The sequence below is a fragment of the Aulonocara sp. 'chitande type north' Nkhata Bay genome, linkage group LG15 (genome assembly GCF_057382095.1).
Source record: "Aulonocara sp. 'chitande type north' Nkhata Bay isolate Kocher_YH1m ecotype deep benthic linkage group LG15, A_spYH_male_GT1.1, whole genome shotgun sequence".
Classification (NCBI taxonomy): Eukaryota; Metazoa; Chordata; class Actinopteri; order Cichliformes; family Cichlidae; genus Aulonocara; species Aulonocara sp. 'chitande type north' Nkhata Bay.
The window spans coordinates 9,139,698-9,165,296 of NC_141358.1; the positions used below are offsets into that span (position 1 = coordinate 9,139,698).

Here is a 25,599-nt window from a genome sequence, read left to right on the forward strand (position 1 = left end):
TAAAAAATTTTCTTTAACAGATTTACTGGAAATATCTAGCAAGTAGTGACATTTTTAGTATCAACTGGTTCCAAAATAAGATCTAAAGCAGGTGGATTTGATGCGTAAGAAGGCACATGATGAATTCAAAAGGTTTTAAGTTTGACCACACTAATAAATCCATGGAGTGCTAAACTGATTCTGACTGTGCTGGTGTTTGGAAAATGGATTTTGAACTAAGGTATGAGTAAAACATAACCCGGAGCTTAAACATTCAGCAGTTTCCTTTGTGAAATATCAATTTTGGAAGTTTTTTTTATTCTTTGGATTAGATTTAAGCATTCACGAAGTTTCGGATCAGTACTCAGTGAGCTAATCAATCGTTAATATATTAATATTTTTAAAAAGAAAAGAAAAATATTCAATGATCAAGCAGCCCCAAACTGAAAAGTGAAGGAGACTTGTCTACAAACAAGCAGCTGCACACATCTCATCTTCTATATGTGACTCATGCAGTGTTGATGAGGAACTGCAGGAGCTTCTGTCATTGTGTGCAGTTAATTGGTAAACTCTTTATAAAACAGCATGGGATCTCTTAATGACTTAATTAGTCCAACTGATCTATTTAATAATTACTTGCTTCAGTGAGGTGCTGCTCAGTCCAAATTGGCGGCCAATTAGTATTCCTCCAAGTACTGCCGGGAAACAGTTCAATTACATCAAAAGGGGATGTAAAAAAACAGCATGTACTCCCTTTCTGCATGACATCATAGCACAGCTATACAGCGAACACTTGTTAGGACACAAGACTGAATGTGTACTTGTTATATCCCTCTTTTGTTCAAAGAAAACAGTGTCTAAAGCCAAAGATGTTATCTGAACCAAAGTGTAGTTTTACTATGGGTACCTCTACTCCAATACCATAAATGACACAGAATGACTCCAGAAATTAACATAGTACGGTGCAGAAATCTTTAGCCATTTTAACGGGAAAATGTGAAATAGGTGCAGCAATTTATTGAAACGTGCAAGGAAATAAAGTGAGTAAGGAAAGACATTCAGAGACATTCAAAACTCTTCTTTGGATGTTGGCCATCTCTTGTTACATTCTCTGTCAAGATGATCCAACACTGCTTCAATAAAGTTGAGTTCCAGGCTCTGGGGAGGCCAATCCATGACTGATTCAACTAAAGAAATGTGAACAAATTGTGTTTTTGTGGCAGGCTGCTCGTAGCAAAGTGTCTAAAGAAACAATTTAAAAGATAGTTGGTTCTTTGGCAAGTTACTTGTTAAGTGGAGACAATACTGGTTCATCCCTTGAGTTGGGCATCCCTTTTTACACTTGAAGGATTTGTGGCTCAGTGTTGAGTAGCTTGAAGAACAAAGATATTCCTGTGAAAATGGTCAGGTTCAAGGACTGAGGGGTGAGAAAAGCCGAGTTAAAGTCTGCTGATGGGCTTTTACGGAACGGAATGTGCTCAACTCGTGCTGTCCTCAAAATTTCCCGTCCCCAAGACTCACAAAACTAATCCCTGACTTTGTGGGCATTCAGCAGCATCCAGCCTGGCTGCTTTGATGAAGCTCTGAATGAAATTCCACTGCAGCTTAGGTGCATCCAAGCAAATGATCATATTTGGACTACAAAACTTCCCCTTGTGTCAGTTCTTATGTATAGAGGTCAAATGAAGAGCTAGTGAACATTGATAACGCAGCAGACAGGTGGTAAGGGATAATACTATATTGTTTTTATGCAACATCAAGATGCGTGTAAATTTTGCAATAAGATACAATCAGTGTAAAATAGCTGTTATTTAATAACCATGTTTTGCTGAACAACTGTAGTTACAGTTCATAATTATCTGTCTGTGAGTGACAGACAGCAGGCAGCAGTACTGCAGTGTGAAGGCACAACATAACAAGATGACCTGCATGTGAAGAACGACTTTAAACGTTATAAATTTACATCAGCCATCAACTAACTGGCTTTGTCAAATACAGTCCTCACTCACTAAATGAATGAGAATTTGTTTTTACAGCATTTCATCGGTCAGTTTGAGTAAGGCAAAAATATGTAAATAAGTAAACAATGATAACAAATGATAGTGTAAAACAAAGCAGTACACAAACCTTACTGGAAAAAAATGGCGCAAAATGTTACACACACCGTAACACACAATGTGAATGAAGAAAACCAAAGTTCTCTTTGTGGATGAAGCTGACTGATCTATAGCAAACACAAAACAGCCCCATGCTTCACCTTCTAAAATGTGTACACAGTCCTCTGATGGATTATCCACAATTTTCAAAATTACAGATTTCAAAGACTGAAGATATTCGCTACATTGCTCATAGCAGTGGCAGATACTGCCAATAAATGAGCACAAAGTAAAAATTTTAAAATAAATCAGTCTATAAAACCAACAATCCAACCCACTGCGTTTCATCTACAGGGTCTGCATAAGTGCATTTGTTGACTTAATAGTAACAACTTAAGGCTTTCCTTGAGTGTGTAGGGACTATGGAACGTCCTCTTGACAATTAGAGGAAAATACAATAAATCAAATCTTAGGTCAGTGCTGAACAACCACCTTCATCTCATCCACTCACATCATGCCTGCTGGCCATCAGTTCATGTCCACAGCTCCCCAAACTACCCCCCTCTGTTCCCCATGTCAAGGTGTCACTGGATCCTGGTCCATACTACAGCCGAGAGCTTCAATGTCATTGCTGATATCGGTGATCATACGGTCCCATTCATCCCCCTCAGAGGGCTCGTGGCCTTCGTCCGAGGCAACACTGTCACCACTTCCTCCTGCTGCTCCGTTGCCATTGGTGGTGGAATCTGAGGCAGAGCTTGCTGTGCGCTTGTAACGACCAAAGCTGTCAGTGATGATGCCTCGGCCGTCCTTCACACCGATGGTCTCAAGGAAGTTCTCAAAGTGTTGGCTGTCCTTCTCTGGTATGAAGGGCCGCAGGCCTGCAAGAGGAAGAAAAAGCTCTGAATTACTGCACATTTTATTACGTGAAGCATTTAAGTTACTTTAAAACACTGACAGGGACTAGAAAGAGAGACCATATTTCTTTATATTGGCTTCTCTTCATTTGCTCTGTTAAATCCAGAATTGAATTCAAAAATCCTTGAACTTGAATAATTAGGCTCCATCTTAATGACCTCATAGTACAGCCACTGGTATTGCCCCATCAGAGCTCTTGGACTGTGTGCTTACTTGTGGTTCCTAGAGTATTTAAAAGTAGAATGAGAGGCAGAGCCTTCAGTTTTCAGGCCCCTCTTCTGTGGAACCAGCTTGAAATTTGGATTCGGCAGACAGACACAGTCTTTACTTTTAAGCTCAGGCTTAAAACTTTCCCTTTTGCTAAAGCATATAGTTGGGGCTGGATCAGGTGACCCTGAAGCCTCCCTTAGTTATGCTGCAATAGGCGTAGGCTACTGGGGGATTCCCATGATGCAGGGGAGGAGTATTTCTTCTTCAGTCCCTGTTCTCACTCACTATGTATTAATAGACCTCTCTGCATTGAATCATTACTTGTTATTAATATCTGGTTCTCTTCTACAGCATGTTTTTTTTTATCCTGTCTTCCTTCTCTCACCCCAACCAGTTGCGACTAATGGCCGCCCCTCCCTGAGCCTGGTTCTGTTGGAGGTTTCTTCCTGTTAAAAGGGAGTTTTTCCATCCCACTATCGCCAAAGTGCTTGCTCATAGGGGGTTGTATGATTGTTGGCTTTACTCTGTTGTATTATTGTAGGGTCTACCTTACAATATAAAGCACCTTGAGGTGACTGTTGTTGTGATTTGATGCTGTCTAAATAAAACTGTATTGAAAATTGAATTGAATACACAAGATCTGTTACACCCGTCTTAGGACACACACACACACACACACACACACACACACACACACACACACACACACACACACACACACACACACACACACCTTCAGTCCCACCATGCCCTGAGACCAGTCTATTGGCGTGTATGTCTGAGGTGTTGCTGTAGCCTTACATAAGCGCACCATCTGTGATCTGACTGATCTTGGTGAAAATCTCACCAGAAACAGGTACTAAGATGAGCACTCTAATAAGTGCTTGTTCAATTCATGTAGCAGCTCCCTGTCCTTAGCCAACAAAGCTGCAGGCTGTCCTCCAGGAGTGGAAAGAAAAAAAAGAAAATCCTGATACTTGCAGTCTATGTGAACACAGGTGACTGTTTGATACATGCCCACAGGAGGCAGTCCTTCCATTAAAGATCTCATTTCTTTTTTTTCATGTCACACTTTCCCCTTAAACCTAATAACTGGTTGTGCAACCTCTGGCCACAAGAACTGCAATCAAGCTTTTATGATAACTGGCAAGTCTTTCACATCACTTCAGAATCTTGATCCTTTGCAGAATTGTTTTAATTAAGACAATTAGCCATGGGTTAGCCATTCAGAGGTAGCTTTTCTGGTATGTTCTGCTGCAAAACCCACGTGATCTCCTTCAGGATTTTCTAGTAGAGAGGGTTCCATCGATTACTGCAAGTCATTGAGGTCTTGAAGCAGCAAAGCAGCCCCAGGCCATCACACAACCATGTTTGACTGTTGGTATGACGTAATTTTTACACCAGAGCTATTTTTGTCTATTAAAAATGTTTGATGATCTGAAACATCAAAGTGTGACAAATATGAAAAAAAAAAGAAAAAAAAAAAGATGAGAAATCAGGAACGGGGATACTTAAAACCACAAAGTACTTTTTTCTTTTTACAAGTATATATATACGTTCATACCATCAATATTAGAGTACCATAAAAATGTTGTTGCTTGAAGTTGGTATTTTACTTTTTAGGATATTTTCTGTGCTCTTCTCCAAGATGTACCATTTAAAATATTGCTGTAATTAGATCAGTGGATGTAACTACTGTTACATAAACTGTGACTACTATATTAATCGCACAGACACCTAAAAAGAATAACACATAGCAAACTAAGACTTCAGCAAAAGTACAAAAGCTAACTGCTAACACTTTACACTTGATGATATGAAGTTTAAAATAATTGAATCTTCAGTTGTAGTGTGGGCTTACCGAGCAGAAGAAATTTCCTGCTGTCCCCATAAAGTTGTCGCAAATTAATGCAGAACTCATGAATGGAGGCACCGTTACGGTATTCATGGAGCAAAGTAGCAAACTGCTGGATCTCCTGTGATGAGAGCTTTGTCCGCAGCTAGAAAGGGAGGGGGGAAATTAAAAAATAAAAACAAGAATGATTACAGTTTCGTATCAACATAGCTTTCAATATTCTTATTCTCACAAACAGAATTGGACAAAGAAAAGAGTGAAGTGAAAGCCATACTGTGGTCATGTAGTCCTGCAGCAGCTCTGCAGCTGTGGTGCTCAGCTCGCCTTCGCTTGCAGTTTTGGTCTGAGGAGATGCAGGAGTGGAAGCAGATGGAGAGCTTCCTTCTGTAACCAGGAACTGACTGAGAGACCGCAACACACTTAAGTGATGAGCAAAACTTTCACAGATGTGACAAAACTTTGAAAAGAAAAATGGAACTGCACTGTAGCTGGACTGAGCTGTGTACTCACAGTGGGCTGGGTTCCTCTTCAAAAGAGTCTTTAACATCTACTTTGCTCGAAGAGTCATCTTTAAGGTTAACAAAAGGAAATATTAACAGACTAACAATTGATGGAAAATCTTAAATTTCATTAGCTTAAAAAGCTACAAAACAGCACCAACCTACATGTTATAAAAAACATTTTTAAGCTTCTTATCAAGTAAACCAAATATTTAAAAGTCTGTTAATTTTCCCATCACTTTTGTCCATATGGAAAACAATTTTCTGCTTTACCACTGTACTGAGAAAGGTGTCTGGTTGGTGTAGTTGCGCCATCAAAAATGGCTCTGTCTAAGAAGTCGATGGTTGATTCTGTGTAAACAATCTGGAAAACTTGGCTAAGCAAAAGACACAACTCCTCAGCTGCTGCCTAAAAAAAAAGAAAACGAAAGAATAATACAGTTAGTAAACAGTTTTTATCATGCAAAACACATCAAAACTAAAATGATCTCTTAGAGATTGATGAATGCATCATAAAAAAAAATTACAGTTTGTAGATTAACATACACTTGTTTCATCTTTTTAAATTACCAGGATTAAAAAAACAAAACAAAACAAAAAAAACAAAAAAAAAACAGGGTTTTTGCTGGTTCCCATTCAGGTTCAACAGTGCTGCAGGTGGCTCGAAGCCAACACTTCAATTTAGATCTTTAAACCCTGTCTAGCATTTCAAAAGGAGTCTGCAGTTTGCCTCACATGCAAAATGTTACCTTATTATCAACTGCCAGCACAAGCAGACAGCAGACTTCAACAAGCACAGTTCCACTTTCTGACAAGGAGCTCCGAGTTTGAGACTTATTGAGATCAGGACATGAACTGGGACAGGGCGAGCCCCCTGACTCCTGGGCTGAAAACAAACAAACAAAAAAAAACAACCCACATTTAAAATGAACATATAGTCAAAACTTTACTTATTCAGTTTTTATGCATGGATTCTGATCCTTAATAGCCATAATACTTTTAGCAAAAGTCAAACCTGAAAAGCTTTGTTTTTACCTGTTTTTATCACTACAAGGTGTAATGAGTCATCCCTGATGTAGGAGACAGCAGCAATATCATGGATGGGCACTCTTAAAATGATGTCTTCTCCATCTCGCCGTACCAGCTTGATGTTGTATGCTGACAAGCTCACGACTGCATCCTGCTCTGATGTCAGCTGGCCTACCAACTGATGTGACTTCTGAAATACCGGGAGAGAAATATTTAAGAAATATGCTTTCATTTGTCACTTTGTGATATACAACTATTCACCACCCAGTTAGCACAAACATCTCATGTTAGATATGCAGACAAGCCTGCTGAAGTTCAAACAGAGCATTAGAATGGGGAAGAAAGGCGATATAAGTGACTAAATGTAACCCGAGTTTTCCAGAAACTGTTGACTTACTGGGATTTTTCCACACAACCATCTTTAGGATTTACAGAGAATGGTCTAAAATCTGGCACTTCTCTGTATGACAAATGCTTTGTTGATGTCAAGTGGAAAATGTTCTGCCTGCTTTGAGTTCTTGGAAGGGAACAGTAACTCAAATAAGCACGTGTTAAAACCACGGTACGCAGAAGAGCATCTTTGAATGCACAACAAACCTTGAAGAAGTTGGGCTACAACAGCAGAGGACCACATTGGATACCACTCATATCAGCTAAGAACGGGAAACTGAGGCTAGAATTCACACACAACATATTGTAACATATTCTACTTAAATGGCCTCCAAAAATCACCAGATCTCAGTCCAATAGAGCACAGAAGATTTGCATTATGCACCAACTGTGTGCTGTCATGTCAAAATGGATCAAAATCTCTGAGGAATGTTTTCAGCACCTTGATGAATCTATGCCTTGAACAATTAAAGTAGTTCAAAAGGCAAAAAGGAGTCCAATCCAATTCTTGCAAGGTGTACTTAATATATTGTCCACTGAGTATATGCGAGTTATGTAGGAATAACTCTTCAACAGTTTTGAAAGAAAAATCAGGAGACGGGGGGAGTAATCGCATTTAAAGATTCCGATAAATCCTCTTACTCAGGTACTTACTCTCGCATTGTCAATTAGCTGCAGGACCTCTGTCCTACTTGATGGGTTCAAGTATCCTGGAACTGATGTCAGCTGCCCCAAGTACTGAAAATGATAGAGGAAAAAAAACACTTCATATTAGAGAAAGTTGCACCAAAATCTAAATTAAAAAAAAAAAAAATCATTATTTAAAAGCAAAAAACCCCCCAAGAAAAAAACAAAAAAAAAAACCCCAAAAAGACCAAACCTGATATAAGTGAACAAAACGACTAGAGCTTCAAAGAAAACATCCTTATCACACTCACTTTGACTTCCTTCTCAATGTAGTCATTGAGCAGGATGTCTGGGTCGATGCGGTGGTCAGGCTGAGAGAGTGAGAAGGTGTGTAGGGCCCTGCGCTCTGTGGCCTTCTCCTGGGCTTTCTTGTCCCTCCCCTTCTCTCCTTTCAGGAAGACTCGCTTGAACGGAGAGATACCAGGCTATTGAATAAAGAAAGAAAGGTGAGTGAAGTAAGAGGACAGCAGTCTGTGTAACAGTAACTTGAACTCGCCTTTTAAGTTTGAGTAAATACAAGTAGTAATTCCCTATAAGACCATATAAGAAAAAAAATACATGTGTGACAATCTAACACTTGCAAGTGGAATTACGAGTTCAGTATGAAAAAGGGAAGCTACGTTAAATTTTGTTGACAGTTCTTCTCGCCTGGCCTATAATTTCTGCTGAGCCCATTTCCCCTCACTGTTCTGCTAGTTCCAAAATAAGACACCACAGAATTACAAACCTCAATGTTGTGCAATACGTTATGCTACAATACTAACAAAAGCACATGTAAACAATACGTTTTGTGATTTTGATGACCTTTTTCAGGTTTCCCTAACTGGAGCATGCATTCTCTCTCAAACATCTTTGTTTTTAAGTCTGTTTATTTCACTTCATTCCTTTGTCTGCATATAGGTAGTACAACATTACACACCAGTGTTGATCTCGTATATGTTTGAAACCCAAAAACAGTTACTTAACATAACATAACTAACTCCGACTTTGGAAAATGTTTCAAAAGCATAAAAAAGATAAAGCGTGTAAAAATAATAATAATAAAATCATACCTCGTTCTCCATGAACCCGCACTTTGGGGATACGCCTATGCAACAAGCTCGCAGCCTGGCCACAAATGCTCAGACACTGCCTAAACTAAAGATCACCTGATGCCTCCACTCACATGCAATGACAGCTGCCAACTGGCGAGAGACACTCAGTATAGCACACGGGGTATAGATGTCAGGGGTGTGTTCCCCACAAAGGAAGGGAAGTGTCTCTGACTTTATACTCAAGCACAAGAACAGGAAGGAGACCAACCACAGCTTCCTGCAATGACACGTGTATTGATGCTTTGAATATTTAGACACTTCTCTGCAGGAAACTTGTCATGTAGTTTTGAGAACTGTTTGGCAGATGCTGAATGCAATTTTAGTAAATGTGATTCAAAGGTACACTTTTACCTCAAAACTAATAACATTTCAATGCGATTGCTTGTTTCTATCACAGTCACAGGACTCTGCAAGACTCTGAAAGCACATTTATACATACTGCTGCTAAACCACAGAATTAGACAACTTTGTCTCTTTCTCCTCAGCTAACCACAGCTATGACATCTGCAACGCTGTTAACAGTGCAGATTTCAGAAGGTGAAAAGTGCAGGCAATCTAAAGACAGATGTTCATTTTTTTAATTAAACAGGCAAATTATAAATAGTAAAAACTTTTCTCTGCAACAATAAAAGCAAATCAAGAGCAGACATTTAGAAGTTTGCAAACACCATCTACAACAGAAGGACTACTTTAGTCATTTGTAGTTCCCAAATTTGTAGCTAGAATTTTTTAAAACAGATTTCTATATCTTTTCTCGTGATCTGAGAAGATAATGTCATTAATTTCATTATATTAGTTTATTGCTTTTGGAGAATTTCAGTGACAGTGACAGTTGTGTTTTTTTCGTCATATGTCCCTGTGACAGCCACACCCTGTGTGAGAGTGTGTGTGTATGTATGGAGGTATGTGAGTGTATGTATGTCTTTGCTAATTGAAGTTAAGTATTTTTGCCATAGTCTCTGGCAGAAATAAGTAATTAAAGGAAAAATCTATTACGGAGTCAGTTACATGCTGGTAAAGGAGGACTTTAAAGAACTGGTTAAGAAGTAGGGTTGGGCAATTGGACGAATATATCGACTATTGACGATAGACTGAGCCCATCAGCGATCGTTTTTACAAGGGCGATTTATTTATTCATTTGCCCATGACTAAGTTTGCTAATAATGATGGAGCTAACAGAAGCAGTCAACAGAAAATAATAATAATAATAGCACTGTTTTAGCAACATGCTTTTTCATCTGCGAGCCTCAGAATGTGCCCAAATGCTTTTTAATGGAGCTGCATTAACACTGACAGCCTTAATTTTTTGGGGGGGAAATTAGTTCGCCCACAACATGTTGTGTTATAAACATGCAAATCAGTCCATGCTACATTGCTCCACCCATCAAAAAGTCTGCGCATGTGCGAATGTCGCCCAACGTCCATTAATGGACTGATCATTGTTGGAAAATTTTTACATATCGCCCAACCCTATTAAGAAGGCTGACCCAAGAAACAACATTCCAGGTAAAATATAATTTTCAGTTTCATATTTGACAATATTGTGCAGGCTCAGATTAAGTTACAAGGCTAGTTATTATTATAGAGATTGAAAATGTGACGTCATTCCGGGGTAAAACCGCAAAGAATTCTGGGAACGAGTGTCAAGCGGTACTAGTGCACGCAGGCTTTCACATGAAAACAGTCACACAGCAATAAAAAGAAACACAAAAAATGGCAAGAAGCTGTTGTATTATTAACTGCAATAGCCGGTTGAATGACAGCCACAGGAAGCCAATGGGTAAAGAGATCGGTTTTTATCGGATTACGTCGTGGAAGAGAAATTGTTCAAGCAGTGTTTCCGAAGTAACAAAGAGCCGACGGATGGCCTGGATTGCAGCCATTCGAAGACCAAATATAATGTTCCAGAACACTCCAGCTCATATGTTAGTCTGCTCCAAGCATTTCCACAAAGGTAAGTCTTCTGTTGTAGTTATTACGTAATTTATCATAACATAATTGTTGATGTAGGTTACAAATAAGTCTTATATTGATTTGAATTGAATTCGTTGCGCTATGCTGCTTTGTTCACTGTGGCTTTGCGGGCTAATGTTTGTTGTGTTTTGTAGGAAAACCAGTCTACAAAATGTTAGAATGCGATCCAGACTGGGCACCCTCTATCAACCGGGGTCATACTGAGTTTAAAGCTACTACCACAGCGAGATTTGATCGGTTAAGAGAGCGTGATATCATTACAGCCACGAAACGTCCTGTATATATGTGCCCAAGGGTTGTACTGAAGCACTCAAGTGATGAATAACTGTTTTCCAGTATGTTGTTTTGCAATGTTTTTTGGGGTTTTTTTGCATTGTTGATTTGTTTTTTTACCGAAGCAGCTAATAAAGCATAATGGAATACAATTTTGCGTCTTTCCTGTAAGATTCTATAATAGAATGAGACAATAATGCCAGTTATAAATAAAGACAATGAATTGAATGAATTACGAAACACTCATTTGATTTCTATTAGATCTGAAAATGCTCGTACCCAACATGCAATGCGCGAAAGTCGCGTGGTCTGTCAATCTCTATAGTTAAGCATTAAGCAGTTATGTTATCTTTTTACTGAAAATCTCCAAGGAACACACTACCTAGGCTACGTTTATGCTTTACCATTGACTTATGCTGTTCGTATTCTTGCACTTTAATGCTGCTGCTGGTGACTTGTGGTAATAACAGTCACACTTTGAAAGGGTTAGTCTGTCATCGGTGACACTTGAAAAGGATGGAAATCCCCTTGATTTTGTTTGCAGCAATAAATAAATGCTGCTACCGGTGAGCTGCAGTCACTGATTCAATGTTATTCAGCATCTTGTTTTCTATATAATCAGAAATATCATCACAAATTTTCTTGAAATATTATAACAATATTTTGATGCCATCTCACCCACTCCCAACTGTGCCACTCAAAAACTCATGTTACAAACCTGGCTTTTTTTTTTATATCTATGCTAAGAAATATCAGCACATAAGAGACAAACTAAATGCAAATTTAAAAGCCATACATTCACTCAGACACACATACGTGTGTGTGTGTGTGTGTGTGTGTTAATGTATGTTGTTTCTTACGTGCTGATATTTCTTAGCCTTCAGTCACTATAGAACTCGAGCTCCATCACCCACTGCATTATTTAATAGTATGCAACTATTGAAGTACATTAACATTTTATGGCCTTTACTTGTGAAATGTGAGACTATAGTTGACCCCAGTAAATGGCCACAAGCTGATGTGTGTTTTTTATTCATAAAATACATATAAATGAAGAAACTGCATAGTTTCTGTGGGGTGTGACAATAATGAGTATAGATAAGACTTTCACATTTACTTCAAAACAATGCAAGAAAACCTAGACCAGCTGTAAGAGAAGCCAGCATTCTCAATTCACCGAGACCTATTCAGAAACGCGGCCTAAGAATAACAATTAAATCCTACAAATAATCATTCACAGTAAAGTATTCAAGAACATTACCATATACAGTTGTAGGAAAAAGTTCGAGGACCCTTGAGGTTTACTAGAATTTCTGCATGAAATATTCATAAAAGGTGTAATCTTCATCGTGTCCCCTTTAGAATCATAAGGTCCAATCTGACACTTCTGTCAAACTTGACTTATTCTAATATTCTTATTCCCTGACAACTTAAAAATAATGCAAGTATTTCATTTTTAACTTTTCAATTGCACCTTTGGAAAAAAAAAGTCTCTCCATAAGGATTCTTTAACTTTGCATTAAAAGGTGCCATCTATGAGCCAATAAGAACTTGATGACATGTTGAAACCAGAAAGGAAGCCTCCCTGCTGCTGCGGAGTCGGGGCGGTCTGCCTCTCCCCACCGCAGGGAAAAGGGTAACACCACCTGGGTCTGGGTGCAGTTCCCCCCTCCAGGGGCAAGGGTACCTAGTCCCGGTTCGTAGAGTACGCTTGGGGAGTGTGATCGTGTTTACAGCGTCTCTTTATGTCTGTCTCCACGTTGGTTGAGTGTGGAGTAAGTGCATATGAGAGCATGAGGGTGGGAATGGATGTTTGTGTCTGTGTGTGCCTGTATGTCTGTGTCTATATGTCAGGTTTGGTATCAGACGCCACCTCCCTGGGGACATCTCAGGCCCTCCAAGGTTTGGAGGCCTATCTCCACCCACCACCACTTCCCCTGCCAGTGGCGGACTCCCTCAGACATCGGTGCGTTGGTGGTTCTTTGTGTCTGGGGATGGGCGTCCAGGTACACACCGGCTCACTCCTTGGCGGCCGCTTATCGGGGCCTGGAGCCTGGGGCTCGCTCGGGCCACTTCGGAGGTGGGGTGCCCCCGGCCTCTCGGCCTGGGGCTCGGTCACTCAGGCACAGCTGGCTGCCGGCGGAGCTCACAGGCGCGTCACTGCAACTCTCCCTGGCTTCTGCTCCGTGGCTGCTGAGTGAACCCTCATCTGGGACTCTCCTCAGCTCTTTCTGGGACAGTGGCGCGGCTGCCCCTCTGTTAGTCTTCCTTGGTCTCTTGTGTTCTGGGGGCCTCTGGATGTCTGGAGTTTTGATCTCCTCCATACCTGCTTCATGCCCTGGAGGACGGGGCAGTGGCCCCCCCACACCCTCTAGCAGATCATTACATGAAGGAACCTTTTAAAAAAAAAAAAAACAAGCGCGTCCATGCTCACAGGTGTACACACAGGTGATCACACCCACAAACTACACCCTTTTTGGCTCCTACCTCAAAGCACACTGTGTTCTGTTGATCTTATGTGCTGCACAATAATGTTTAATATTTAGTATTTACTGTCATATTCGTTATGGAAAAGCTGTTTCTCTTTCCCTCTTTCTTTCTCCCCTTCTTTCCTCCAGTCAAGTCTGTCCCGTATTCAGCAAGTGAAAATAAAATAAACAATAAAAGGTGAATCAAATGGACCATTACGGCAAGGCTGGGATGGTCAATTTGGTAAAGTAAATCCGTTGAGCATCTTTCTTCGCCTTTAGACAATAATTCTGATGGCAAAAGAGCCAAACGGGACAGGCAAAAAAATAAAAATAAAAAGAAACCAGAAAGGAAACGAAATGAGTCTGGTGCTCAGTTGGCTAGCATGAGGGTATTGAAATGTGCCATTTTTTTTTTTTTTTTTTTTACAATTTGTATTCAATCATTCATTTATTTATTGAAAAGATGCCACTCTTTTAAGCATCGTCTTGTCACAGAATGCATTACATTTGATTTAATCATACTTGTGGAGACAGTTACATTACTAATTGTATATTTTAAAACTAATTATAATTATGGTTTTAAATGGTTAACTTAATTATAAGTTAACCATTTATAATTACTTGAAAATCTGATTTCACATTTTGTAAAACGAACCTAATGTTTCCAAAGAAAAATAAGTTTGTAGAATTAAAAGGTTTATCTACATTTCACTTGTTCAAAAGCTATACACTTGACAGGGTTCAAGACTATAGATTTAAAAGACATATAGGGTGTGTGTCATAATCATATGGGAGTAAGACTTATTCCACATGTAATTTTTGCGATGTGGACTGCAAAAACCTGAAAACATAATATCTCAAAACTGGTCAGAATCCATAAAAAAAAACGTATAATTCTAAGGGGATGAAACAGCAGTTCATCCAATCAGGGATGACAGAAACTCAAAACAATGCATATTCACACTATAATGTTCCTCTAAGGGACATACCGGTAATTTTTAACCAAGACTTTGCTTGCAGAATACCTGCCTTAATGCCTCACTATCTGACAAATATACTAACAAGGAGGATCCATTAATGAATCAGTCAGAAGAATAATAGCAACACTTTATCGATTTAGGCAACTGAGCTTTTCCATAAAATAAATCTCAGCCAAATGTAATCCACAGTCAGCACCAAGTGGTACAAACAGGAACTGCACAACTCATGTTTAAATTTTTAAACCCTAGTAACATTGCACCACATGGTAAATAGGTGATCAGCTGTTTGAACACTGTCCACTCATAATGCAGATTTGCAATGAGAAGTAAAAGGAACTTCCACATAATGATAATCCAAAATTGTGGTTAAAAAGCATCCTACTGGAGTCTGGACAATCATTAGTGATCAGATATTTTGGGTGTAAGGTTCAGTGGAAATTATGTCTTATCGGGCTATGTGCACATTCTGGTATGTTATCATTGCTGGAAAACCATGTCCTTGAGAAAACAAACCATCTAGGTCAACACTGGATTTCTTCCCAAATTTCCCCTTGCATCAAGAGGAAGCTGAATTAGATAGGAAGATGCATTAGTGTCCCTTTCGTGGAAAAAACGGCTGAATGACTAACACAATGATAACAAAGCGTCAGACATCTCAGTTTTCATTATACTTCTTTTTCATGTCCTGCCATCCCGTTTCTTCCTGTTCCAGCCAACAGAACAGGAGCAAAAGCCCTCCCTGTGTCTGCTCTAATGAACAGGATAAAAGGAGTGTCTCCCAAACAACTATCTGCTGCGTGTGTTTACTGTAACGACCTGCCTCCATATCAAACGGGAGCATGTACTGTATCAGTGTATCACTGTGTGAGGGCAGGTTTGTTGGCACGACCAAGTGGTGCTTCTTCCTTTTAGAATGACTGACACTGATAACAGCTGCCTTTGACAGCAGACCCATGCCTGCCATATCAACGAGCTATTGCTTTGGGAAACTCGGTTGTGCTTTCGTTAGCTTTTTGGTGAACAATATCACTGAGGTATACCAGCATCAAGCTCGCTGTTTAAAGCCCAATATCCAATAATATATTCGCCTAATTGTTAATACACCATATTTTCCATAGCGAACATCCACTACATTTAAGCGCACGAAAATATAAAGCGAACAAATCCTTTACAACTTCCCAAACTTTACTTGTTTCTTACTATAATCCTTTCGGTACGTTGCACATTCTATTCTTTTATAAGTGACGCCGGCTGATTGGAAGCACAGTCTATCAGTCCGAGTCGTATTGGGATTGATTCCCGGGTCCGCTGGCCAGCTAACGTAAGCTAAACTTTACTTGATAGTTTGCTACTTATCTTAGCCAGTTACCAGCTCAGCTAGCTTAGGTAATAAGGTAGCAGGTAGTCAACCTGCTATAAAAGTGCGCAAATTGTCCAACTTACCTTTTTTACTTTTTTCACATCATCCTCCATTTCTATGGGAAGAATTTCATCTTCATATTCACTTCAGCTTATAGACGCAGGTGAGACGTGAAGGTTTTAGCCAAGCACTCATCTAAGACCAGTTAGCTTGCTAGCCTAGCTTAGCCAAGCCTAGCATTGGCAAAGTGATGCCCGATTTTGAGCTGATACCAAAACGCCATGCTAATTCTTGTGTAACTCTTCAACCATTAGAAAAAATCCCGGTGCTCCACCATTGTGGAAAAAATGAAGCCGATTCCGTACAGTTTAAACAGTCAAAGAAATAGTTTGTGAAGAAGACAAACTCCAACAAAACAGTCAAAACTTTTCAACCGTGCCGCCATTTTGGGCGTTTAACTGTAATCCAGGCCCAGCATGCCTTGCTTTGCTTTGCACAAACCAAAACAGGGCAGCTGTTGTGCTTTACAGCTGTCAATGCTGCCGGCTGATGGGAGAAACCAACTTCATGAACGGAGTAATTTGCTATTAACTGCAGTGAAAAATGAATTATGGAAACATGATCTCAGCTCAGCTTAGAGGGTGTTTGCGTTTTATATAACTGGTAGGTTTCTTCATTGTTTTAATGCTTTACGTTTACTGCTTCATATAGTACTCCTCTTTGCCCGGGATTTATTAAATTATTTAAAATCGAGTTTGAGCCTTCTTTGTCAAAAACAAATCTCACTGGATTTTTAAACAATAGCCCACTGACGTGAAGTCATCAGAGATTAGATTGACTAACAGCTGATGACTCTGAGAGCTTTTAGTTATCCGAAAATGAGAGTGCGGACATGGGGTGGAGGTGAGTGTCAGGGGTGATTTGTCACGCAGCCTTAAGACCAGCTATGATGCATCGTTTACAGAGGCAGAGGTGTAGGTTGCAAAGTTAAAGATGCTAAAGTTTTTGCTGTGAGTGATGAGGAGGAGCAGGATTAGAAAGGATTGTAACAGAGGGACAGCTCAATGGTGGTACTTAGGCTCTGTTTTCCCAAACACGTGAATAAAGCAGGTGATGGCTATTCTTTGCTGTATGTTATTTCACACTATGAGGAACTGGTCATCAGTGATTTGTTTCTCTAATTAAATTTTCAGCTGTTTCTTCTCTTTGACCCTCACTGTGCAGAATTATGTATGTATTAAGAGTGTTAAACAATTGTAAATCAAACATTTCTGTGTGCACAGAGTTAAACCTGTGCATGAGCTATGACTTCATGCTACAGGCAACTTACGCAAGTGTCTGTGAATGGGCTGTCATTCATGTAGGAAACGTCTTGACTCCAGTAGTTTAATATTTACATATTGATCGATTTTGGGGTTTTTAAAATGAAACATTTAAAAATTACTGAATTTATTTAGAAACCTAGAGGATTTAGAGAGTTTCTGTGAAGAGGAGTGGGCCAGAATTCCCCCTGAGTGACCAGCTATACAAGAAATGTCTTACCGCCATCCTTCCCAAAAAGGGTTTCCCCACCAAGTAAGCCATGTTTTGCTTAGCTCCTTAAGGGAAACTCAAGGTTGATGTGATTTTGCACAATATAAATAAAATGGAATTGAATTGCTTGGGGATCAAATACTTATTTAACTCAATAACATACAAATCAATTTTTAACTTTTTTGTAATGTGTTTTTTTTTTTTTCTGGAGTGTTAGTTGATATTTTGTGTATCTCCTTAAAAATTAGAGACTGTTCACTCATTTATAAGTGAGCTAACTTACAAATTCCACTTCCGCTCCCTCTCTCTATTTTTTTTACCAGTTGTCTTTAGCAGTCTATGTTCAAATATGAAAATACACTTACTTAATTCAGTTGCAGTGGATCTGCAAAACTATTGCATTTTGTCTTGTATTCTGGAGAGCCAATGTGTATGTGTGTGCATGTGTGTGCAGGGTTTAAATAAGCTCAACTAAAGGATGTACATTTCTATTGTGAAGCATTTCTCGAACATACAGTTGTGCTTACTTTTACTTACTAATCCCAACCTATATGGGTCACATTCAGAAACAGCTTTTCCCTTCTTACCCCAGCTGGTAAAAAAGTCCGACTGCAGTCACAGTCATCTGACAAAAATGTGAGACATGCATGTGAAGACATTACAGATATATAGTGCACTTTCAAATACTATATTTATTTTTCTCTTCTGGGATGAACAGTCTGATATATGAATCTACAGTAAGGCTTAACATTACATTTTCAGCATAATATTTCTCTTTTCATCTAAAAACCAAAACATACAAAAAAAACTTTAGCACCATATGTTATTAATAATATTCATATTGTTCCCAAAAATAGGGCGTAGGTACAATACTGGACATCAGTTTTGCTTCTTTTGTTTTTTTTTAAAGAATGGGGATTCCATGAAACAATTTACTTACATTTTATATTTAACAACAACAAAGAAATCATTCCTTATATGTACTCAATCACAACATGGGTCGTACGGGTCCACTTTCATAAACATGCTACATTTGTAGCAATTTTTGAGTACTAACATTGTGCCAACTTTTGGAATACCCCGGATATACCATATAGCCTACGGAGTATCCTGATAGATTTGTGAAATACACCAACAAGCTAACACAACCTATAAATTGATTGAATATAAACAAAGCAATATTTCCCAACACCTTTGATAACGATTCCAAAAAATCAGCAGCAATTAATATGACAACCATAGTCGCTTCGTTGGAATATCAAATCCATTTTCAAACAAAATATTACAGCCAATTCTACAATAACAACAAAATTAGATACACACAGATTAAGGACATATAGATGACAGGAATTTACAACACAGCAATCACGTTCTATATATATATATATTTTACCCAAATTCCATTAGCAGAAGTACATTTGTGCTCCTGTGTATTTGCTAAAAAGATGCATTTTGTCATCTGCCATTTTCATTCTGTCCGAAAAGAAAAAATCCTAGTGCAGACTGAATTATAGTAAAACAAAAACGTACCGTATGCGGAACCCAGTAGAATAAATCTTATATGAGCAGTAGAGTAACTATTGGGTTTTTTTGTTTTTTTTTGTGCAGACTGGGAAATCAAAATGGCACCACTGAGAGCTGAGTTCTGCTGTAAACTGTGTGGATTTGAGGTGCTGGCTGTAGAGCATTTTGAGACTGCACGTTTGTGGTATGCAGGATCTCTCAGTCAACTGGAAGGCTAAAGCCAAAGAGTGGACTCTTAGTCCACAGCGGTAGCACCTTTTTAAATGTATTTATTCAGCACCAGGTTATGAACAAAAACGTAAAGAAGGAATAAAAGTTAAAAAAAAAAAAAAAAAAGAAAACAAAAATGCACCGTTTTTTAACATCTGAACATTCTGCCCCTGTGGTCAAACGGATGGTCATGACACAAAGGTATAGACTTGAACCAGGTCAAACACTACAATGGCCTGTTGCTACACATTAATGCAAAAATCAGAGGGTTTCTTGTGCAGTCGAGAGCACTTGCATGCTAAATGCTGAGGGTCACCTCACGATGAGTCATAAAGGCATGCTGGGAGGTGGTAGAAAATCCAGAAAATGAGGTTATTCAAAAGAGAAGCAGTGATTGGGCCTGTTTCGTGATCATTCCACAGTAAGAAGACGTAACAACTGATTTTTTGCGCTTTTTGTCGTCAGTTTCTTCCATGTTGTATTCTAAACGCAGGCATTTTTGTTTTGGCTAGAGGACGTATTGTTCACACAAGACACAGAAAACGACACAGAAAGTTTACGCCTTAGCACTACAAATCATTCATAACTGCAAGACAGAAGAAGATGTAAAGGCATAGACGAAAGTACAAAAACAATCATTGGCCAAATCTTTTGGTAACTTGGCTGGTTATCTGCGACCGTGACTCTCCATCAAACACTTCAGAACTAACGCTTTTAAACGGACTATTAACTGTTATATTGTTACTCGCCGAATCAGCTGGGGTTGGCGTCATACTCGAAAAGATGAGGAACCCTGGGTTCAAGTACAGAAGATGTTCAGTATTGCCGTACTTTTTCTCCTATGTCTTTGACATAACCAATTACTGGGTTTCACACAATACCCATCACTTGATTCTGTCACACAGTAAAGTCCAGATGTAACACCATAATGAGGAAACAGCGCAGTCCTCGAGATGACATCTTAGATGAAACTGTAAGACTAAATAGCACTGTCAACGGAGGTGTTAGCTCACAGAATTGAGAACCTGGCTTGATCTGGTTTAGGGTGGGAAAGGGGTCACAGACAGGAAGAATATTGTTTGGTGTTATCATCTTGGTGGGTGTGCTGGCACATGAAACAAGTAAAGAAAGACATTGGCATTTGTTTGCGGACCTGGCTGCCATGGCTGGTTCGAAGCACCCAAAGTAACAAGGCACAACAAGGACTGAGAAGAGCAAGCTTTGCTGTTCAAATCCTCTTGCTGTGTTTTGTGGCTCTCGGACGATGTGGTGTTTGGAAGGTAACCTAACAGAAACTGTCCTGTGCGAGGGATTTCTCTGTGACCTTGTTTATGGTATAAAGTGTGGCAGCCTGAATGCTACACGAAATAGTATACTTCCTACTCCCGCTTAAACCTGTGTGTAGCTTAGCTCTTGAAACCCGTGTATAATTTAAAGAACACAAGAAAAATACATAAAACGTAAAATCCGCTTATTATCTGGCTTCTAGCTAATCATTGTTACTAGTTACAGATTGCGAGAAAGTGGTGATTGCTCTGTAGAAATATTTAAAATATACTGCATGTTCTATAAAAATCCAGAATTGTACATATAGACTCTTTGTAATTACTTTAACTGTCATTACTAGGGATGCACCAACGTAATGAACACTGGTATCAGTAGCAACTAATATCGGCATATCTGCAAAAAGAATTATCTTTACCAGTTGGAGTGGTCAATATTCACCTGTTCTGTGATGACTAAGTGAAAATAAATTGTAAGTATAGATATCTTTGACTCTCTGGCGTAAAAGTGATAATAAATAACAACAACATGGAAAACATTGGTATCGGCATTAACGATCAGTGCATCCCTAGCCATTATTATGCTTATTTTAATGACACGGTTACGCAGGCGTAAATATTCTGCGTCACGTGTCAAGCACCACTAAATGAAATGCAGCCCAGTTGTACATAATCTTGTTTTTGAATCTATACAATACTGTCATTCCACACACAACCACACATGCACACAAAAATGAATGAGTCACAGTGTATTTGCACCTGATTTGGACATGTGTCCACTTCTGGAAAAGGTCAGCAGTGTTTAGAAAGGATGCACTATATGCCAGGCAGCCAACTACCACAAAAAACTGCCCCTACGCCCGTTAATCACAATGAATAATCATTCCCACGAAGGAAATGAATAAATAAAAATGTGCAAACCATAATTTAGTGGTACAGTCCCAGCCGAGGAGTCGTCTAGGATGCAGTATGTTAAGGAAAAAAAATGGAGACCCTTGAGGACATGCCTGGAGATGAGAACTGCATTGAGACACCCCTGAGTCAGCTGGTTCAGTGGTCTTGTTTTTTTGGTCCTGAGGAACCCCTGTATTGGCTGTTTTAAGTGTTTTTTTAATTGTTTTTTAGATTTTTTTTAGTTTAACAATACTTATTATTCATTATTTACTTATTAATGAACTATTAACATGGCTGTTCATTCACTACAACATAGAGGAACTATACTCTGGCTACTGTGGTAAACAGTGAACAAGTTGGTTATTTGCATACACATGTATATCTATACATATGGTGTGTCGGATGTTTGCTCCAGCCTAGCTGACCCAACAGCTCTCAATTACTCAGGGCTGAACATCGCTTTTACGCTGAAGGGTAGCAGACCCTGGATGTTGAAGCTCTTGGTCATGGCAGTGTACCTCATTGCATGTTCTCATGTCAGGATCTCAGTTTGTTTCAGCCTCAACTACGCTGTTCAGTTACCAGAGAGTGTGAGAGTGTTTTCACGGGAGCGCACCAAGGCCCAGCACCGCAGAGACGGGGAAGAGGGCGAAGCAGCAACCGAGGATGGAGCCGAACAATCGGCAGGAGAACAGAATCGTGGGAAAGGGCTGAGGACACACACATGCACCCAGAACCGTTCAAGCATACTTGATAACACTTCAGCACACGCCGGGCCAAACATTCACCTTTTCACACGATCATTCAAGGAATCATACGTAACTTCAATCAGGCCCTTTGCCACGATCTGCCCTCGTGTTCTTTTCCAACCCTGGCAAAAACCCTCTTTCACCTTTAGCCCTGAGTCACATGGTGTCTGCCTTTTACAGTACGATGTTAGCAGGCACGTGAGGCCACAGCAAAGCAGAAAGCCAGTGAGCCAGGGGGAAAAGGAATCTCTGTGTTGCGTAGAGCTCTTGGGCATCCCTTGTTGGGTGCATTTGTACTAATGCCTCATACTAAAGTCATGCCAAACACTACAATGTAAAAAAACACACATTATATACGTATTCAGATGAGTCATCGAGTAAATAGATACAATTGAAGTATGAAAAGCATTCTTTTTTTTTTTCTCATGAATTGTAGCCCTCTCTAGAAATGTTAGTCGAGCTCCTTTGACTTCGAAGGATCACTGCGTTCACTTCTTCGAGTGAATTCAGTGTCTTCCCTTGGGTATCGGTTTTGGAGAGCTCCTGCAGATTCAGCAGGAGATGTATTTAAGTGTATAATTGCTGTACAGCAGGCCTTTAGATGGCACACGTTTCGCACAGACTCATTCAACTGGTTCAAGGGGGGAGGGCAGAATAAATTGGAAAGACAGTACTGTAAGATACGATTTGGCTTTGTTTCAACTGCGATATAGCAGGTGTCAGCACAGTTGCCCTGTACACCCATATAAGAGCATCATCTCTTTTAGGGCACACTGATGTTGAGGAGAATATACCTTTAAACATGGCGATGTTAAAAAAGTGTGTGTGGCAAAATATAAAGCTATGTCAGTAACTATCAATGTGGACACAAATATGCACTGAAGTATAATAGCACAGAAATATCTTCTCAGACCTCTTTTTTCCCCCCCAATAACCTATTACAGGGCTTTGCAGCCAATAAGTGTGTATTACCTAAACCATTTTTTTTAAATATAAAAACAACATAGGGAGGTTGAAAAAGGATTCAAAAGGGAATGGTGGAGGATTCCATGAAGGCTGTCTCTGCACTTTGCTCCTTCAGTCTTTGTTAAACACCTCTAATCTTTTTTGTGTTTGGAATGTTTTTCATATGATTTTCTACTTCCTCACAAATTTAGAAAACGTTGTGCTCATTTCTACTACAGTCCCTTCATTGTGTTTTGTTATCTCAAGTGCTGTCACAACCATATGGGGAAAAAAATACAATTATAAGTTAAGGCATGCTGTTGGAGCTTGCCTCCACTGGAGGGCAGTCTGTACTATAAAAATGGATTGTGTGGGTAAAACTGATTGAAGGTCAGTGTGCTTTTTTTTTTTTTCTTCCACGCAGGCTGTAGTTTTGATTTGAAATTTGTAACAAAAGTGGCATAGCTGGGACGCTCTTGTGCCATATAAGCTTGCCGAAGGGAGATGTATTCAGAACTGTGTCTTTTGGAAAAATTTGTGATTGTGTGCATTGTTAGAATTTACAGAATCATTAAAGGAATTTTAGGCTGAGGACTTCGTAAACATTATCATATAGTTCAATGAGTTACATAAAGAATGGTGGTAAATGTGGGCATATGCAAAGACCTGCCCCCTCTCCTCCATCATTCCCAGCAGGCTTTGCGCAAGTCCCGGGGACATACAGTATGCCCTTCACAAGTATTCACAGGTTCAATCACCAATACAGTATAATGCATTAAACACATTTCATAATGAAACATTCATATGTTATCTACACTCTCATACATAATCCCCCTCTATCAGTGCAGAGGGATTTGTTTATATCACATAACATATTTTAGGTTCATAATTTTCTCTCTGTACTGTATGTTTATTTCCAAAAATAAATCATGACTGTGTGTTTAGACTGTCTTAACAGATTTCCGGTTGACAAAACACACATCTCCTGCAGGAAATTGAGTGACCACAGATGAGAGAAGGAAAGAGTCGAAATGCGGGATGGAAAGAGATCATATCTGGAGAGAAGGAAAGGGGAGAAGTGAAAGAAAATAAGAGCATGTTTATCATATTGTGGATGAGGGGATGACAGAGCTGTGGGAGAAGCCTTCAGAGGGAGGATTCATACTGCAGGAGTTCATAAAGAAGTGGACCGTCCCTGTACCTGATGCCCACCGCATTAGGGCTGACATACTGAAGCACATTTATGGTCCTGCGCAGGCGCCGATCCACAAAGTGCGCATCCCAGGCTGGGTAACGTTTTCTGGGCATGTCTATCTTGATGAGTGGACCCTCAGGTCGGATGGGCCTACCAGCTGCATCCACAGGCTCTGTGGACCTCACCTGGAAAACTGGAAGGCAGGTGTCTGTGGCTGTTTCGTCTGAGTCCACATGTTCCCCTGCCAGACCCCGTGTTGGAGTGGCCTGGGAGCCACGGGGCCCTGGTGTGGGAGCCATTGGCTCAGCTTCAGGGGGTAACGGAAGGCCCCACAACAGCTCAGCACAGCAGGAGCTGGCCAGCACCCTCAGTCGGGGGCCCATGGGGTGTAGGACCCCGTAGTAGAGAACCATACAGGCCACACCTGAGGCAAAGCACAGGAAGACGCCGCAGAGGGCAAAAGAGGCATAGGCGTCAGTGGTGGCTGGGTCGCGATACGCATACCAAAGGGAGCTGAGGATGGCATTTTCTAACAGTACTACTGTGTAATAGGCCACCATTCTGTACCGTGTCCGGCCCTCTCGTACATTGAACCAACAGAAGACATAGACCACGGCCACCACCATGTTGAACAGTACCTCCTCCCACTTGGACATGCAGAAATCAGTGCCGCCATGGATGACCCAGAAAGCCATGGCACACCAATGGAGCACCACAAAAATGCCAAAGTAGATGTGGAAAACAGAGGCAAAGAGGGCAAAGGAGAGCACCCGTGAAGAGATGGTAAAAAGGCGCCAGAACAGATGCACCAGGGCACCTCTGTAACTCATGCTCTTCTTGTCGTCACGTGAATCACGCAGAAGCTTGTGGTAAGAAGCTAGCACCCATGCCAGGGACAGGAGGGAGGACACGGCAGAAAGACCTAGAGAAAATGAGAGGAGAGAGGAAACAAAAGCAGAGGAAAGCTAAGAATTAAAAAGATACTGACACCTACCGACAGATGGTTCTAAAAACATCCGAGAGAAGTTTCCAGTTTCATCTTTAAGCATGAATCATAACCTGAAGATTTATGGTTTTATCCTGGACTTGCTGCTGTTCCTAGCAAACAGTATGTTTTATTACATCCAAAGCAATCCATCACATTTTTTCAAAGGCATATTATTACCAGGATGATCCCACGTCATCCAGTCAACACAGTCTCCGTTTAGTGCACCAATTCAGTTTCCTTAAGACATATAATTGTACAGACAGCAGATATGTCGGAGCAGTAACCTGCTGCATGAAAAATGATAGAGTATTATCTGCAGAGCAGAAACATACTGCCTCTCTGCAAATGTATTGATGGCGTTTCTAAAGACACCCCAGCGGTTATGATTGAATTGCCTTCCTTGGGGAACTGTATTCCAAGAGAAAACTAGAATTGCAAAAGAGGTTTCAGTAACAAGAGTGG

The 25,599-nt window shown here is 40.1% G+C and overlaps 2 protein-coding genes across 3 annotated transcripts in view; both read right to left on the bottom strand.

Moving 5' to 3' along the window:
• Positions 1-950: 950 nt before the first annotated feature.
• On the bottom strand, positions 951-16,304 carry ccm2 (CCM2 scaffold protein). 2 transcript variants are annotated; one of them, XM_086263873.1, is made up of 11 exons: positions 15,900-16,304; positions 8,717-8,975; positions 7,916-8,089; positions 7,632-7,715; positions 6,594-6,777; positions 6,308-6,444; positions 5,832-5,967; positions 5,569-5,626; positions 5,333-5,459; positions 5,065-5,203; positions 951-2,956 (listed from the first exon to the last, which is right to left on the bottom strand). In XM_086263873.1, exons 2-11 carry the CDS (start codon positions 8,726-8,728, stop codon positions 2,652-2,654), a joined length of 1,356 nt encoding a protein of 451 aa, XP_086119999.1. In that variant the 5' UTR covers positions 8,729-8,975; positions 15,900-16,304; the 3' UTR covers positions 951-2,651. The 2 variants fall into 2 exon arrangements, with proteins under 2 accessions (XP_086119999.1, XP_086119998.1); XM_086263872.1 differs by lacking the exon at positions 8,717-8,975 and having other exon boundaries at positions 952-2,956; positions 15,900-16,303.
• A 1,724-nt stretch (positions 16,305-18,028) lies between these two features.
• xkr6b (XK related 6b) overlaps positions 18,029-25,599 on the bottom strand; it is a 79,577-nt gene continuing 72,006 nt past the window's right edge. Inside the window, exon 3 of the mRNA XM_086263875.1 lies at positions 18,029-25,071. Coding sequence (XP_086120001.1) covers positions 24,101-25,071 — 971 coding nt within the window. The 3' untranslated portion in view covers positions 18,029-24,100. The remainder of the gene's footprint in view (positions 25,072-25,599) is intronic.

What these genes read in the sequence shown, in the direction of transcription:
- ccm2 (XM_086263872.1), bottom strand. Translation starts at nt 15,929, where the DNA reads ATGGAGGATGATGTGAAAAAAGTAAAAAAG. An exon ending in ATGTGAAAAAAGTAAAAAAG is followed by an intron (nt 8,090 to 15,899) that starts GTAAGTTGGACA and finishes TTTATTCAATAG; the next exon opens with CCTGGTATCTCTCCGTTCAA. An exon ending in ACACCTTTCTCAGTACAGTG is followed by an intron (nt 5,627 to 5,831) that starts GTAAAGCAGAAA and finishes TTAACCTTAAAG; the next exon opens with ATGACTCTTCGAGCAAAGTA.